Source organism: Tiliqua scincoides, chromosome 4, assembly GCF_035046505.1.
Source record: "Tiliqua scincoides isolate rTilSci1 chromosome 4, rTilSci1.hap2, whole genome shotgun sequence".
NCBI classification, from domain to species: Eukaryota; Metazoa; Chordata; class Lepidosauria; order Squamata; family Scincidae; genus Tiliqua; species Tiliqua scincoides.
In genome coordinates, this window is record NC_089824.1 from 190147864 (window position 1) to 190165366 (window position 17503).

The following is a 17503-nucleotide window of genomic DNA, read 5'->3' on the forward strand; positions in this document are numbered from 1 at the left end:
GGCGGGGAGTAGGCAAAACCGGGCGGGAATGGAGGCATAATGGGGTTTGGGAAGCCATGGGAGGAGGAGGATCTGTTGCGGGTGGCTCTCAATTAATCTTATCCCTTCCGGCAGCAGCCTCCCTGCCCCATTTCTCTTCTTGGACTTTCCAGTGCAGGTTCGAGGAGACCCATCGCGGATTGGGAGGCTTACATGAGTGTAAGGGGATTTTACAAACTCCTTTCCCCGCTGAAGCCTCCTGGCCTGTCCCCTCCCACTATGGATGCAGCATTCGTCAGTTTGGTGTTGCTACATCGGTGGTGGGGGGAACGCATAAGATTCAACTCTTAGCCGCTTCACTACACCAGCTCTTACCTGCTGACGCTACACCTTTCTACCTTCCCATGCACTAGTTTCTGACTGAAATGGCATACAATTTATTATCCAGCATTTGCTACCTCAACCAGAGTGGTCCCCCCACGCTGTCTAACCAAGTGTCCTCTAAACATTTTTTATCCTCATAAAAAATAAAAAAGGAACTTGTATGTGTGCTGCTCACATCTGAACTTGGATGTGTGCTGCATATAGGAGGCTCCTGAAGAAACTTTTGCACAGCTGCCAAGAAGGGAAGCCATGACTGGGCTTTTATTATTGCCCTGCAAAAGAATGTCAACCCATCTTTAACCTCTGCCCCCCCCATTGGTAATGGGTGTCTACAAGAAAGAGGGAATTCTTACATATCTTATGGTCTCTCATCTCTCTGCATCCCCAACACTCATCTATCCTTCTAAAGATGGAATCGCCATCCTTTAGGAACTACAGCAGTAACAATGGCATCAAGGACTATTTCACCTGTCTGACCTGTTCTCATGCTGCCACCATTGTTAATTTCTTTTCTAAGCCCAGGGCAGGAGTGAGAGAGGAAAGAGAGGCTGGGAAAGTATATTAAAATGTTTCAGTGAAATCTACCACCTTTAAAGTGTTGGCAGAGCCTCTGCATGTTTTTAGAAGTCTCCAGCCAGGTGTGCAAAGGTTTGGAAGTACCTTGCATGTCATCAATCATTAGATAAATTGTGAAATATGCTTCGGTAGTTGTGATCTTTTGTATTCATTCCTCACAACCAGGAAATGAGGTGGGAGGAGGAAGAGTCACTATTGCAAAAGAAGTAAAGTAATTCCACATTACTTATCACTGATCTAAAGTTTTGTTTTGTTTTAAAAAGGCATGAAGGTGTATCTCTGCTGCCAAGAACAAAAATAACTCAAAGGGGGGGCAGACTGTACAGAGGTGAAGCTGATAATACTTCCTGTGTAAGTTCCTTTAGAGAGTGGGGTGGCAGTGGTGATGAAGGTATTGGTGGAAGGCAGTATTGTACCAAGGGCAGGGGGGTGATCTTCCCTGGGTGCATGCTCGCCTGTCTGTCCTGTCAAATGTCTAGATAGCATTTGTGGACCTCGCTGCCTCTATGGGGAATCTCTAGGTGGAGGTCTGATCTATACAGCATTTGAATACCAGATAGATCTGGCCTCCCCCAGGGGGATCTTGAGGCAGAGGCCAGGTCTACCTGCTGCTTCAAATTAGGGGTAGACCTGGCCTCCCATCTGGTATCTCAAGATGGAGACCAGGTCTGTCTGTGACTTTGAAGTAGCCAAGAAAAGGGCAGTGGGATTAGTCTGCCCTGAGTACTGGTGGCGCTAGGTATATCACTGGTAGAGGGGCAGGCAGGCAGTGGAGTGAAACTGGGTTCCATTGTCACCAAGTATGTAAAAAAATAACATGCCTCCATGCCCAGGGATATAGTGGTACTTGTCAGATCACACTTTTAAGTGCAGTGCTGCATTGGGGCTAGAAGCTCTAAAAATGGACACAAATCACCATTACAAAAAATAATTAAGGCAACCTCTGTGAGAGGACCTCGTCTGGATTCATAGGAATAAATGGGTTAACAAGTGATGTCAATACCTAAGATCATGTGGAAATACCCTCAAAACTAAAAAAAAATTTATAAGGTGCCAGTTTAACTAGTGGAAGGTGATTTCACTCTTACAGAACAATCCAGTGCATGTTCACTTGGAAGCAAGCCCATTGTTCCCTTATCTTGAGGAGACCTTCGGCATCTGAAATTCCCCCATGGGATATAGTGGAACTGGAGCTGTTACATTGGCACAAGGGAAATTGGTTTAGATTTGGCTGTTAGTGAGGGGCAGCCTAATCCTAAACTTCCCAGCACCTGCTGGAGCAGCAGCGCCAAAGTAGCTGCTTTATTCAGTGGGTTCCAGGAAGCCACCAGGAGTCTCCTTGGGAAGGGGACTTTTGTTGCTTTCTCCCAGTGAAAGCCTCTAGACCCGCAATGGGGCTTTTCAAGTCTGCGCTGCCTATTTTGCCAACACGTGGTCTAACACGAATTTCAGGATATGGCGAAGCAGAGCTCCACTGGTCCCACCCCTAATATCCCGGTTCCTCCCCTCACCTTGCCCTCCCCCACCCTGTTTCTCCCCCTACTCTGAAAATACGACCAGCCAGTGCTGCTGGGGTGCCGGCTGGCCCTCCACAAGGCACTGAAGCTCAGAGCCAACTGGTGCTGGCACAGTACCTGTGCCCCTCCTCTCTAGGTGCCACAGAAGTGCCTTATGGCACATTTGCAACACCCAGTGCTGGCGTTGAGCGTCTTTAGGATCAGGCCCTTAATCTCATTGTTATCATCAGCATGGTTAATGGCAGAATTTGACTTGTGGATGTTTTTCCAATGAACCAATGTGATTTCTGGAAGCTTTCATGTTGTGATTATGTTTTTGTGACACTGACTTTTTGAAACAAAATTATTTCTCTTTTCATTAAGAGTACGTAATGTGTATGAATGGGGCGACATTGTGGCAGACATTAGTCTGATCATTTGGGGTTGTATCTCTGTTTATTTTGTTTATTTGGAACCTGTATTGGTGTTCTTTGCCTGTCTGAGAGGCTAGATGCTATGGCATGTATTCTGAGGATCTTACTACATAGCAGAGAAGCACTATTCAAACCTAGCGGAGAGCTATGCAAGGAGCCACCTTTCTTTTTCCAGAAATTGGCAGGTGTAACTTGCTGCAGTGAAGTGCATTCAAAGCTTCTTTTGTTTAATGTTTTCTTCCATGGAAATGTTTTTGGTGATATTCCCATGGAAGAATGCAGCATTTGAAAAATGTTTTGTTAAAATCGATAATTTGCATGGATTTTTCAGAAAGATTCATTAAACATTGGCACCTAACTTTTCACCTCTGAATCTTTCCTATTAAAATGCATTTGGATATCCAGTTCGTTTGTCAATTTTAACCCTTCAAGAGAATAATTCCAGAAGTGTCTTTTGCAACTCTTTCTCCTTTTCATTTCTTCCTAACTCGTGTGCATGGGCACTAGTTCTTGACCATGGTGACTTTTTATAGGCTCCTGAAAAACCTAAGGCTGTCCTTGCCTAACTTGGAATGCTTATAGAATTATCTTCTGACTTCTGTTACTTACGTTAATGCAGAGTTTAAATAACCATATGAAGTGGGTCTAGAGCACCTGCTATATATGTTCTTTTTTTAACATCCCTATGTTAATTCCTGATTGCAAATGTGCAACCAGAATCACATGGGTCTGCATATGATATGTTTACAAGTGGTGAGCTCTGTGTAGTAAATGGTTGTTTGTGGATGGAGATAGCAGAGCCCACATAGTCTTCCTACCTCTTCCATTCCCCCAGCAAGAGCCTCTTTAGAATACATTTATCCTCATTTGGGAATGTCTGCAGTGATGGGTTTGAGGACAAAAGTGGTGGAAAGTGGCAGGAGATATTTGTGTTGCTGTCTTATGAGAACAAACTCTAAGGCATGATCCACAAAGGCTCTGAGAAATTTTGTTAACATATATTAATATAATAAAAAATGAATCGGGTTCTTTTTTAGGTGATGTGAAGCTACAAGTACTAGAGCGTCAGAGGAGCCACAGGGAAGGAGCCAGCCAAGATACAGGAACTATAGAAGCAGGGAAAAGTCACAGCAGGTAGATCCAATATCCACAGACTGAGGCATGAGTAGGAATGTGATATGGGATGATTTGTTGGTAGCCAGAGTCAGTAGGAGCCAGAGACAGATGATGGTGAAGCTCCATAGATAAGAGAAAAGGATTATCTTTTGAACTAAGGGTGTGATACAGTGAGAAAGAAAGTGGTTTAACTCTCTTTTGGGAGATTCTCCCTATGTAAATCTGCCTGCATGATCCTTTACTCCATGTTCCCCCTCTCTGAAGTTTGTATGAAGAATGCATGTGACAGGACATTTTTGTTCACCTCTCCTCTTGAGACCCATTTAGTTCCCTCATTGTTAGTTTTTACCATAATTGTAAGTTTTTACCTTCAGACTTTAATTTTTGTTCAGACAGATGTTTGAGTTGCATTGATGTCTAGTTTCATTTATTGCTGTCAGTTATTGGTTTTAGCTCTCAGTTGGTTATTCTCACTTTTGTTTTTGTTTTAGTTATTGATTGATGCATATTGTTTTAATAAACAAATAGTCTCCCACCCCAAGGCCTCTGGTTCAAGATCTATATGTTTCAATGCTTGTGTAAACAAAGTAGAAGTATGGTCTCTAGGGATGTATGTCAAAATAGATAAATCCATTTAGGGCTCAATCCAAAGGCTCGCTTGGGCTGGTGTAAGTCCCTTGTGCCAGCCCAGAGGTGTTGCAAAAGTGCTGTAAGATGGACCAACCTGTCTGGGCCAGCATGGGGGTCTGGGGAGGGCAGTCTGGGGGCATTCCGGGGTGGGGGAAGGGTGGGTGGCAGGTGGGCCTAGGGGTGGACTGGGCCCAGGAGGGGGTCAGGATCCAGCACTTAGGCCGGATCTTAACCCTCTCCTGGGTGGCCCGACCTAGAGCTGGACTGCTCAGATCTGCATAGGCTGTTTGGGTGGTGCAGATCTGAGTAGCCACATTTGGCTAACTGCTGTGTTACCCAAAGGGGAATCAATACCCCTTTCCCTGGTTTGTGCTGCAGCCAGCCACAACCTTGCACTGGATACAGTGCAGGCCAGCTGGCCTGTCTCTTCCAGCGCAGAATAGTATTGGGCTGCCCAGCATATAAGCAGAACAAATTAGAAAACTGATCAAAGCTAAATACAAGTAAAGAAATATTCCTGATGTACCTTAACTGTTTTAATTAGTTTTGCATCTCCTTATGTGTTAATCAGAATTGATTGTAATTAAAGTAACTCTAATCACTTGTTTTGATAGTTATCATGGAGGTGGGTGGATTTTTTTTGGGGGGGGGGAGTCAAGAAATAATGTTATTAGGTCACCATCAATTGCATGAGCCACAATCTTAAGAAATTTTTTATATGACCCATTGATAGAGATGTGACTTTTCCATTTTTATTTTTTCACAGATTTAATTTTTTGACAAAAACGAGAAGTGCGGAAAGTGTTGTTATGTGTTATGTTTTTAATTCTTTAACACCGAAAAATCACACCTCTATCCATTGAAGTACTATGAGGTTATCTCAAAGATAAGGCGAGGGCAGGTGTTCAACAAAAAATCATGGACTGTTCCATGACCCTTGGATAAGTGGGGGGGGGGGATCTTAGGGAAAGCTGCTTGTGAGGAAGAGCTGCAGCATGTCTGCAGCCTGACTGAAAGAGGGGAAAGAATCTGAACGATGCCACAGTTTTTGAAGACATTAACAATGTACTTTTGCAGTACTGTGTGCCATTCCCCCCTTCTGTGTAATGGAGCAACATGGAGGCAGGAAGGAGAGAGGAAGCAAGGGTAATTTTTTTGATCTGCTGAGTTTATAGATGAGCTTGTACTGAGTTTTGTAGATAGTAAGTTTTAAGATCCAGGGGCAGCCTGCCTGCCAAGTCATGTGCTGGCTAATAGCAAAACATCTCACTGCAGGAGGGAGCTGTTGGAAGAGGTAAAGCATGGCCAGCTGGAGCATGATATTCCATAGGGTGAGCTCATGTCTGCCACTCCTCTGGGCTTCTCCTGGCTGCCACAACACCCTTGAACTGCCCTGAACCCCTGAGTGACCTGCAGATAGGACAAGGAAATGGTCTGCGCTGGATTTTTTGGCAAAAATTTATCACCTTATAGGCGTGTATCTATGGTAAACAGTGAATGGAAAATGAGTGTGGCTAATGCCCCTGTGACTAAACTCTCAGACTTTTTGGAAATTGACTTAACCAGTTGCAATGCAATGGTGATAGAACAATGATGCAAACAACTGTCCCTCCTGCCAGGATGTGGACTGTATCAAAATTTTCTTGCAAGTCTTGCTACTTATGTCTCTTGCATGTAGCAACGCTGGGAAACCACTTCAACTCTGTCAGTCATACCCTCTGGCCAGTATTGCAGCAGGTTGAAGGGTATGAATTTGACAGTTCAGCAGCAGGTGTGTTTTGAGAGAGACTCTTGATCTTTCATTATAAACTTTATTCTTCCAAGTCTGTGTAAAGCTTTCCGAAGGCTACTTTGCATGTCATTTGTTCTAGGTGACTTCTGCGGTGGAAAATGCAGGTGCTATTTAATATGTGAGAATCTCTTTTGCTTGGCTTACACCTATCTAGAAGCCGCCACATTTATCAGTTCCCGAATGCAAGATCTTGAAGCAGCTGCAGATACTGGCACTCTCATGCATACATTTTGAGGGATACACTATTTCAGGCACAAACAAAAATCTTAAGAGTTAAAAAAGTAACATTGCAGGTAACATTGCAGGCAATTGTGGAGTTGTTAAGAGGGTACCTTTGTCCAAATGATAATTGTACACCAGCTGCCATTCAAAGTCATGCAAGCTGATGCTCATTTTGCCTTTATAGAATACATTGTGAAGGTGGAATTGTCGACAGCTAGGCACATGTGCATATGTGATGATATCCCTTTATGTTTTCTTTTTATAGCTTCCGAATTTGAAAGTGTTGAGTCATTCCCCAATGTCTGATGCCTCCATTACCTTCGAATGCAAGCCACAGTCCCCCTTTGCCAGCAGCACAGATCAGGAAGATTTGCATGACCTGGTGACAATCTCTGATTTGACCGATGTGAGTCTGTCCCAGAAGGACCAGCAGGATGTGGTACCTGACGAGGTATCTGATGAAATTTTGCAGAACATGGTAATGTCCCATAATGGGATTCAGGTTGATGGGGGTGGGGGCACTGGGGTGAAGAAGAAACGGAAGAAAAAAGAACTGGGGCTGCAGGAACTGGGTGTTGAGCGAGAAGCAAAACCAAAGAGGAAGAGAGAGCCTAAGGAACCAAAAGAACCCAAAAAGCCCAAGGAGCCCAAAAAGACCAAGGAGCCCAAACAGGAGGGGGCCAAGAAACCCAGGAAGCCTCGGGAGCCCAAAATCCCAAAGGAGCCTAAAGAGAAGAAGAGCAACTCTGAGTCTCCCCCCAAAGCAAAGCCCAAGAAGTCCAGGTTGGTATTGCTCAGTGCGCCTGACTGTTTGCTTGTTTGCCAGGCTGCCATTTTTCTTCTCTTGTGAAGCTACTTAACTTTGTCCCAGGCGTTGGAGTTCTTTACTGGGAACAGGTTATTATGGCTAGATTTTTTTTTTTTTTCACAGAGCAGAACCTTTGTTGGAGAGGCATTGAGTGGAGCTTTCTGTAGTGTACTTTTGGATAAATTGGTACAAATTCTATTGTGTACCAGCAGTAGGGTCAAGAACAGAATCCAGTTATCTGCTTTAGTATTGGGAAAGATGGCCTGTCTAAAATAAAGGTTATTTCCCATAAACTGCCAAAACTATAGGGCAGGGCTTTTCAAACTGGGGTGTCGCAACACTCCAGCCAGAGAGCTCTGGCCACTTTCCCCTTAAGGGGCGGGAGCAGGGGGGAGGCAGTGACTTAGTGCCCAGGATCGCGTTGGTAAGAGGACTGCAGGGACTGGTATTTACTCACCGGTCCCTGCAGCAGCCTATCGGGTGCGGGTATCCCTGTGCGAGCGTCTGCAGGGCTCCCCGCAGCTTAAAAAGTGAAAGCGCAGCGATCATGCTCCACCTCTGCAAAACCAGAAGTGGGGCGCGATCGCTGCACTTTCACTCTTTAAGCTGCGGGGAACCCTGCAGATGCTTGCGCAGGAATCCCCACACCGCCACAGGTTGCTGCAGGAACTGGTGAGTAAATGCCAGTCCCTGCAGCCCCCTTAGCGACATGATCCTGGGGATCCCTCCCTGTCTTCCCCCCTCCCCTGCAAGGACTTAATGCGATCCTCAAGGAAATGTTCGCATGCTTTATAATGTCAAATTGTATTATGCTATAATTCACATACACATGGTGTACACAGAAGCAGTTGCATGACCCGTTTAATTAATATATGAATTACTGAATTAGACCAAGTGCTCAAAACGGTCCCCATTGGTGTCAACACACTCACATTGTTGACTAAGGAATCTGCAGACCTCCATCTATATGTGTGCTGGGATGGTTTCACACATCTCTTCAACCGCTTCCCTTAGATGTTCAAGTGTTGCAGGATTTCTACAATGAAGTATATATGAATTAGAGCTCATTAAAATGTGTGAACATTTGATTGTGTATGTGATCTGCTGCTGCTGTACTCCATTAGATAGTGATGTATGCCCCAGAATTCTTTCTATTGCTGCCCAAACTAGTATCTTTAACTGATTCCTTTGAGCAAGTCTTTTAATGAATGATATGTGTAGATAATGTTCCTTTCTAGCTCTTTTCCCATTTGATTTGACGAGTAACTTTACAGAGTTGTATGAACATGGCATAGCTGAAACTTGTCTGCTTGAAAAATCCTGGTCAAAGGTTACACTTCCCAGCAAGCAGTATTTGTCCTGGCTAGTATTTTTGGTTGTTTCTTTGTATCACATAAGTAAATGAAGAATCTTCTCCTATCTGAGCAATCTGTACTGATTGTACTTGTGGGTCATGATTTTTACATTCAGTCCATAGTAAGATCCATGCACATCCTACTTCAGAAAGTGTTCAATGTATTTCTTCATGGGCCAGCAATTAGATTTTTGCTGTTCCAAGGTGGACAGGATCCCAATGTGTGAGACCCTTGTATAAGACAATTGCATGAAGATTTCACCACGGAATGTAAACAGAAATTACCACTGAGTTGGAAAGAAGCAATCCGTGTGGAACCGTGCCAGTTGTCACATCCTGCAATGGAAATAGAAGTGTCTGAAAGCACCTAATGGAGTTTTATGTATTGATTTATCAAATTTTTATTTTGTAACCCTTAAAAAATCAAGTCAAAAATGTCTTCTCTAACAACATGGTTTCACCTGGGATTTGTCATGGAGGGAGCCAATCTTTATGACGGCATTCTGCAGATGGGAAGCCAACCCTGTGAAAGCATTTTCTCTCCTGGAGGCCTGCCAAATATCTGTTAATGGTGGACCTAAAAGCCCTCCAGATACCTTAACGAACAGCAGGTTCATATTGGAGTAGGCTGTCTTTGATAACTGGACCCCATTTAGAGCTGTTTAGACCAAAACTAGTACTTTTAATTGGCCCAAAAGTGTATTGACAACCAGAGGACCTGAAATAATGTGCTCTCTTTGGCTCCTCTCAGAGAGTTTTCTGGCTTCTGCATTCTGGACCATCTGAAGTTTCCAAACTGTCTTCAAAGACAGTCCACCTAGAGTGTATTACAGTAATGCAATTTGGATGTAACCAGTGCATGGATAACTGGAGGTCATCTTCAGACAGGACTACAGTTGGCAACTCAGCCAAAGTTTGTAAAGGATGATTCTGGATATGACCAGTATGCACTGTACTGCTTCCAGGACAAGAAACCAATGGGCAACTTGGCTCTTGACAGATCGGTCATTCTTGTTGGCTCAACCCTCAAAGACCTTGTATAGGTTCATTGACCCCTTTACAACATCTTGTCAGAAGGATGTAGATAAGAATAGTTCCTTCCTAAGCAGCAGAGTAAAACATTCATGCAAATGGAGCAATTGCTGCAAATTCTCTAAGTGACTGCTAATAGTGGCATAATCTCCTCTAAATTATTTCTAATCACAGCTAGCTTCAACATTCATGAACAGAACAGTTGTTAATTGAGACTGTGAAGTCAATGTCTGGGGACTTACTATTAAAGCAAAAGCACTAGCACCAGTGTATTGCCAGAGCTTCTGTTTCAGTGCAGGCATGTAAGTTGGTTACATCTGCCCTAGAAAGTTATTTGACCACTGTCCGTTTTTGTACAACCCCCCAGCTAACAGCAATTTCCCATGAAATAGGGGCAAGAAGATCAAGTGGTTTTATGGTTTGAAACTGACAAAGATAACTCATTACTTTAGTTTCATTTATAAAAACAAAATATTATTTATTTATAACACTTTACAACTACAAAATTCTCAAAGTAGTTTGCATAGCAAAAGAATAAGAAGATGGTTCTCTGTCTCAAAGAAGCTTACAATTGTGCAATTTAAAACAAATAATGATGTTAATAATTCATAATAATGATGATAATTCATAGTTTGTTAAAGAGCTATTCACTTGAAACACATTGGATATACGAAGAAGAAAAAAATCTTTGGCTTCTTGGAATGTTTTCCTGCTGCTTTTGCCTGAATTGGTACTTTGTCTCTTCTTTCCAGCTCAGCATGTACTAGATCTGTGAAACTGAACAAATATAACATTTTCTGGAGCCTTTGGGTGCCTTTTTCAGATGAATGCACTGCAAGTACATTAAGCCTGCAATTCTTTTGTCATCTCCACCTCCTCCTCCCAATAAGGAAGCTCTGTTCTCAGGGAGCTCCTAAAGTTTACTGACATAATGGTCCAGCCACAAAGCAGTGTGTTAGAACTTGTTTTTTGGGCTCAACAATAGGCACCAGAAAGAAGGGAAGGGTTGGCTCTCTTCCCTAGGTTAACTCTAGTCTTGTCTTTGACCTAGGTGGTTGGTTTTGTATGTACTATGTCCTTTGGTAGAGGTCCTCCTACCAAACAAAGGCACCCAATAGTGCAATCCAAGATAGGGCCTCACAGGGTACCTCAGCCCTCAAGCCAACTGCTGGGTAACTAGGTCTGTCAGATCCTTCCAAAGGATGGGTGCTATTTCCCTAGATGGGGTTGCTTTGGGCTCTTCCCTGTGTAGTCAACAGTATGGCCAGACTGAAACCACTCATATGTGACCTCTGGCTGACAGCCTACAGACAGGCTACTTTCATGTCCCTGGTATCCTGTTTCCTTCTCTTCCTCTCACTCTTCTGGAGCCCTGGCAGTACAACCCCCTGGCTTGGTCTCCTCCTGGGTTGGTCTCCTCCTGAGTAACTTGATCCTCTGCTGGTCCTTATGTTATTCCCTTCTGCCCTTTATTTCTTGTCTTGCCATTCATTCCTTTCTGACTCTCCTGTCTTTATTACCTTTCCGTGCCTTCCCAGCCTGGCTTCTCCTCCCCTTTGCCAGGAGAGCCCTTTATAGAGCCAGGGCCAGTCCCAGCCCCCCTGTCACCAGCTGTGGCTCGTTAGCCTACTTGGACAGCAGCTGGTACTGTCACTGGTTGGCATCAGCACCGGGTGAGTCCAGGCGTGCTGTCATCTAGTAGATTGGTGTGGTCATGTGACCTGCTGCCCAGTTGTCTGGTGGGGCCATGCACACTTTCACCATGCCAGTTGGCAGGGCAGTTCTGTCTGCTGGCTGTCTTTGATGCCCTGCCAAAGCTTACACCTTTGCATACTTATCTGAGAATTAACTTCATGGAACAAAGTGGAATTTACTATTGAATAAACATACATAGAAAATGTCCCATTGCACTCAGTAGTACTTGCTTCTGAGTTTACATGCATAGGATTCCACAGTAAGCCCCTTCATAATTTAACACGTAATGCAGCTGTATTCTAGATTATGTGGGAAAATACCTTTATTGGAAGCCTGCTTACTTGAATGTGGGAAATAGTGTAGTGAATTGGGCTTTGACTGCCTGTAGCTGGACACTATCTAGTTTGCTGCTGGTGGAGGCTGAACAAATGCCAATCTTGCATTTGCAGGAGACTTGGGCTTGTCAATATGTGCATTCCTCTTGCTTTGCTTAGGTACTCCTCAAATGAGGAGGCTGGTTAGAAGGAGGTTGAAAGGGAGGGTAAAAAGAGTCCAGTCTCTCCAGAATGCATGGAGGCTGCTTAAAACAACAGTAATAGAGGCCCAGCAGAGGTGTATACCGCAAAGAAAGAAGGGTTCCACTAAATCCAGGAGAGTGCCCGCATGGCTAACCAGCCAAGTTAGAGAGGCTGTGAAGGGCAAGGAAGCTTCCTTCCGTAAATGGAAGTCTTGCCCTGATGAAGAGAATAAAAAGGAACATAAACTGTGGCAAAAGAAATGTAAGAAGGTGATAGGGGAGGCCAAGCGAGACTATGAGGAACGCATGGCCAGCAACATTAAGGGGAATAATAAAAGCTTCTTCAAATATGTTAGAAGCAGGAAACCCGCCAGAGAAGCGGTTGGCCCTCTGGATAGTGAGGGAGGGAAAGGGGAGATAAAAGGAGACTTAGAGATGGCAGAGAAATTAAATGAGTTCTTTGCATCTGTCTTCACGGCAGAAGACCTCGGGCAGATACCGCTGCCCGAACGGCCCCTCCTGACCGAGGAGTTAAGTCAGATAGAGGTTAAAAGAGAAGATGTTTCAGACCTCATTGATAAATTAAAGATCAATAAGTCACCGGGCCCTGATGGCATACACCCAAGGGTTATTAAGGAATTGAAGAATGAAGTTGCAGATCTCTTGACTAAGGTATGCAACTTGTCCCTCAAAACGGCCACAGTGCCAGAAGATTGGAGGATAGCAAATGTCACACCTATTTTTAAAAAGGGAAAGAGGGGGGACCCGGGAAACTATAGGCCGGTCAGCCTAACATCCATACCGGGTAAGATGGTGGAATGCCTCATCAAAGATAGGATCTCAAAACACATAGACAAACAGGCCTTGCTGAGGGAGAGTCAGCATGGCTTCTGTAAGGGTAAGTCTTGCCTCACAAACCTTATAGAATTCTTTGAAAAGGTCAACAGGCATGTGGATGCGGGAGAACCCGTGGACATTATATATCTGGACTTTCAGAAGGCGTTTGACACGGTCCCTCACCAAAGGCTACTGAAAAAACTCCACAGTCAGGGAATCAGAGGACAGGTCCTCTCGTGGATTGAGAACTGGTTGGAGGCCAGGAAGCAGAGAGTGGGTGTCAATGGGCAATTTTCACAATGGAGAGAGGTGAAAAGCGGTGTGCCCCAAGGATCTGTCCTGGGACCGGTGCTTTTCAACCTCTTCATAAATGACCTGGAGACAGGGTTGAGCAGTGAAGTGGCTAAGTTTGCAGACGACACCAAACTTTACCGAGTGGTAAAGACCAGAAGTGATTGTGAGGAGCTCCAGAAGGATCTCTCCAGACTGGCAGAATGGGCAGCAAAATGGCAGATGCGCTTCAATGTCAGTAAGTGTAAAGTCATGCACATTGGGGCAAAAAATCAAAACTTTAGATATAGGCTGATGGGTTCTGAGCTGTCTGTGACAGATCAGGAGAGAGATCTTGGGGTGGTGGTGGACAGGTCGATGAAAGTGTCGACACAATGTGCGGCGGCAGTGAAGAAGGCCAATTCTATGCTTGGGATCATTAGGAAGGGTATTGAGAACAAAACGGTTAGTATTATAATGCCGTTGTACAAATCGATGGTAAGGCCACACCTGGAGTATTGTGTCCAGTTCTGGTCGCCGCATCTCAAAAAAGACATAGTGGAAATGGAAAAGGTGCAAAAGAGAGCGACTAAGATGATTACGGGGCTGGGGCACCTTCCTTATGAGGAAAGGCTACGGCGTTTGGGCCTCTTCAGCCTAGAAAAGAGACGCTTGAGGGGGGACATGATTGAGACATACAAAATTATGCAGGGGATGGACAGAGTGGATAGGGAGATGCTCTTTACACTCTCACATAATACCAGAACCAGGGGACATCCACTAAAATTGAGTGTTGGGCGGGTTAGGACAGACAAAAGAAAATATTTCTTTACTCAGCGTGTGGTCGGTCTGTGGAACTCCTTGCCACAGGATGTGGTGCTGGCGTCTAGCCTAGACGCCTTTAAAAGGGGATTGGACGAGTTTCTGGAGGAAAAATCCATTACGGGGTACAAGCCATGATGTGTATGCGCAACCTCCTGATTTTAGAAATGGGTTATGTCAGAATGCCAGATGCAAAGGAGGGCACCAGGATGAGGTCTCTTGTTATCTGGTGTGCTCCCTGGGGCATTTGGTGGGCCGCTGTGAGATACAGGAAGCTGGACTAGATGGGCCTATGGCCTGATCCAGTGGGGCTGTTCTTATGTTCTTATGTTCTTATGTTCTTACTTCAGGGCTTTCAGTCAACTCCATGGATTTAGAAAACTATTTAAATGTCCCCTGTGAATATAGCTTCCTAAGTGAATCTCATTGAAGCTTATGTGCCTCCGGTTGATCTCAGATAAAGAAGAGATTAAAGGAAAAGGAAATATAATTACAGACACTCAGCTTGGTTCTGTCAATCAAACCTAACTGTTTTTAAATGGAATTGCAACTTTTGATTTTCAACAGTCTTCTGCAGCTGTTCAGTCTAACACATCATGGGGGAATCAGAGTCACATTGAGTCTCCCCATCCCTGGAACTACCTGACATTTGCCCTTTGAGCATCACACTTACATTGGGGTCTGTGTATGTAGAACCCAGTGACTGTGAGCTGAAGCTGTACAATCTGTTCATTGAAAAATCTGAAAAATTGGTTCAGCCCAAAATCTGCACAAAAAGTTGTGCAGTTTAGGCCTATAGCATAGCACTCCAAACACAATATGATGTCCAATGTGAAGATAGCAAGTGGGCCTGAAGGTGGGAAAGGCACACTGCAGGGAGTGGGGTGTGTGTGTGTGTGTGTGTGTGTGTGTGTGAGTGAGAGAGAGAGAGAGAGAGAGAGAGACATGGTCCTGATTACCTACCAAGGTTCCAGGGTTTGCAGAAGGCTGTTGTTTAGAATTGTTAATATAATATACTTGGGCCTATGTCTTTGTAATGGGCATCTTCCAAACAGCAGTGAAGGTAGTCTATCCTTGTCTTAGGTTTCCCAAACCTACCTGCTTGCAAAATGTCTTGGTTGCCTGCTATAATAGGTCCACCTTCTGGCATATTCTAAAGAAAATGGCAACTGAAATGAGCCAGCTGTCAGGACAGTTATTAGTGCTTACAGCAGAGGCACAGTGAAAAATGTTCTTTAAAAAAAGACAAATGCCCTTTGACACCCACTTGCTGACAAGGTAAATTCAAGGTTGCCAGTGGTGACCCGGTGAATGATTAAAGACTGTACAGTGATAGTCTATTGCTGGAGAATACAAGGACTCTTTTAAAGTGACTTTTATAGACAGAAGCAAATTCAGTCAGATTTTATTTTTCTGTTTAATTTATTTTTGACATTTCTTGCAAGATGGAACTCAAAAATGGTGTATGTGGGTTTCTCACGTGGTCGCCCATCCAGGCATTGGCTAGACCTAGACCTGCTTAGCTTCAGCAAGGAGATAGTGCTCTGGGGGATGCATGAAACCGGTTGGAAAGATGTTGGGTTGAAGTACAGTGGAGGAAAGGGATGCCCCAGGTGAGGACTATGACAGGGAGTACTTTGCTCCTTATTGCCACAGATGAACCTCTAATGGTTGAGGCACTTGGTGCAGACCCTTGTCAGTTCTTAAACGTATGGAAGTTTGCTGATATGAAACTCCCAAAATTGCTACAAGTGAAGGTTATTATTATAGTATTGGGGTGAATTTCTTGTATTTCTTGAGAGTCTATGTTGTGTGTTGTTTCTTACATGTATGCGTGAAAATGTATATATGCATTCAACAGTTATTTGAAAGCAAGTGCATCACATACACACCAGTCTCCCACAGTGGAAAACTTGCATTTGCTGTGCCTATAATGTGTGAAGTGGTTCCAAGTCTTATTAACTTAAACTTTAGCCTCTGTGTGTGTTTGTGTGTGTGTATCAATACGGATTATTTTTCATGCCACAGTAATATAGGTAAGGGCGAAATCCTGAGCTGGGCCAGCGCTGGATGTTGCAAACGTGCCATAAGGCATGCCTGCATTGTCAGCACCGACCCACTGTTGCCCATATGCCACCAAGAGCTAGGTAAATGAGGGCTTACCTTCTGGGCAGCAGTGAGGCAGGGGGGAGTGTTCCACAGTGAGGGACGGTGGAGTGAGAGTGGGACATGGGGAGGAACCAGAGTCGGAGGGTGGTAAAGCTCCACTGGATGCTGAATTCTGTGTTGGGCCAGAAAGCCTGACACGGAGTCTCTCAAGTCTGCACTGGCAAAATAGCTGGTGCAGACTTAAGAAACCTCATTTGAGGGGCTTGGGGCTTTCCCCAGGGAAAGGAGACAAAAGTCCCCTTCCCTGATGAGACCTCCGGTGGCTGCCGCAGCGCTGCTGCCTTTAGGACTGGACTGTGAGTTCCACAGTGCGGGATCTGATGTTCTGAATAAAACAGTGCAATAAGTGAAATACTCAGGGACTGGTTTGAGAAAAAGTGTACCCAGGAATTAAATGAGAGGGAGGGGGAAACACCCACTATGAGTTCTTTAAAGGAAAGTGGGGGGAAATGAAATAAACCAAGAGTAGAATGTGCGGATTAAAACCAGTTATATGGATCATTTGATAAAGACTATCTATTCTAACCCAACTAGAACACTTCCATCCTTCTAGAAATGTGACAGGAAGACTACACAATTGAGTTTATTTGTAGTTTCTTGCTTGAGTTATTTTTCGCTACAGCTTGCTGAAAATGTGTAGCTATCATCTTTCTCTATCTTGCTCTGGGGGGGAGAGTGATCTCTCCAGTTAGTACCATACAGACTGTTTGTAATCCAATTTGCATAGCTCTTGTTCAACTCAGATTCACTTTGTTTCAAGAACACCCAAGTGTGTTAGGCCACCCACCTGCCATGTAATATCATCATCCTTTCCCAACCTCTCCTTCTCCTTGTTTACTTTTTCTTTCTTTGTCCATTGAAACCTGAAGAGGGGGATCACTTGTAATTAAAGTGTGTATGTTTCCATCATTTTGAACATGGGTTCAATGAGAAACATCATTTTCACTTGCTCTGTATTTTGTTAGTAGTTACCATTATTTGTTACCTTTCACGCTAATTACAAACTCAAAAGTTCAGTAAAACTATGGTTTAGGTTTCTGAGTTAAGCTGTGCTTCTGGAAGTGCGTGTAGGGAGATAGCAATGAGATATTCTTATCAGTAGAAAGGCTGGAGAGGTGAGAAACTACCTAAAGTGTGGTTAACTTGGAGCAGGTGTAACACTATGGGCGCAATTCTAATCAATATTCCAGCACTGACCTAGCTGCAATGCAGGCTCAAGATAAGGTAACAAATATGCCCTTACCTTGAGGAGGCACCCCTTGACTGCCTCCCATTGCAGGATGCAGTACACGCTACATTGGCACAGCTATGTCAGTGCTGGAAAGTTGGTAAGGATTGCACCCTTAACCATGGCTAATGCAAATCTACTT

At 44.3% G+C, this 17503-nt stretch overlaps 1 protein-coding gene across 4 annotated transcripts in view; it reads left to right on the forward strand.

The window, feature by feature from the left end:
• The window catches only part of CHD6 (chromodomain helicase DNA binding protein 6), a 160963-nt gene that overhangs the window by 68860 nt on the left and 74600 nt on the right, over nucleotides 1-17503 (forward strand). For 3 of the 4 annotated variants that reach the window (XM_066625300.1, XM_066625302.1, XM_066625301.1), the window contains exon 4: nucleotides 6895-7412. In XM_066625300.1, coding sequence (XP_066481397.1) covers nucleotides 6895-7412 — 518 coding nt within the window. Of the gene's footprint in view, nucleotides 1-3986; nucleotides 4004-6894; nucleotides 7413-17503 lie in introns of those variants that run through there. The other variant, XM_066625303.1, reaches the window with a different exon arrangement.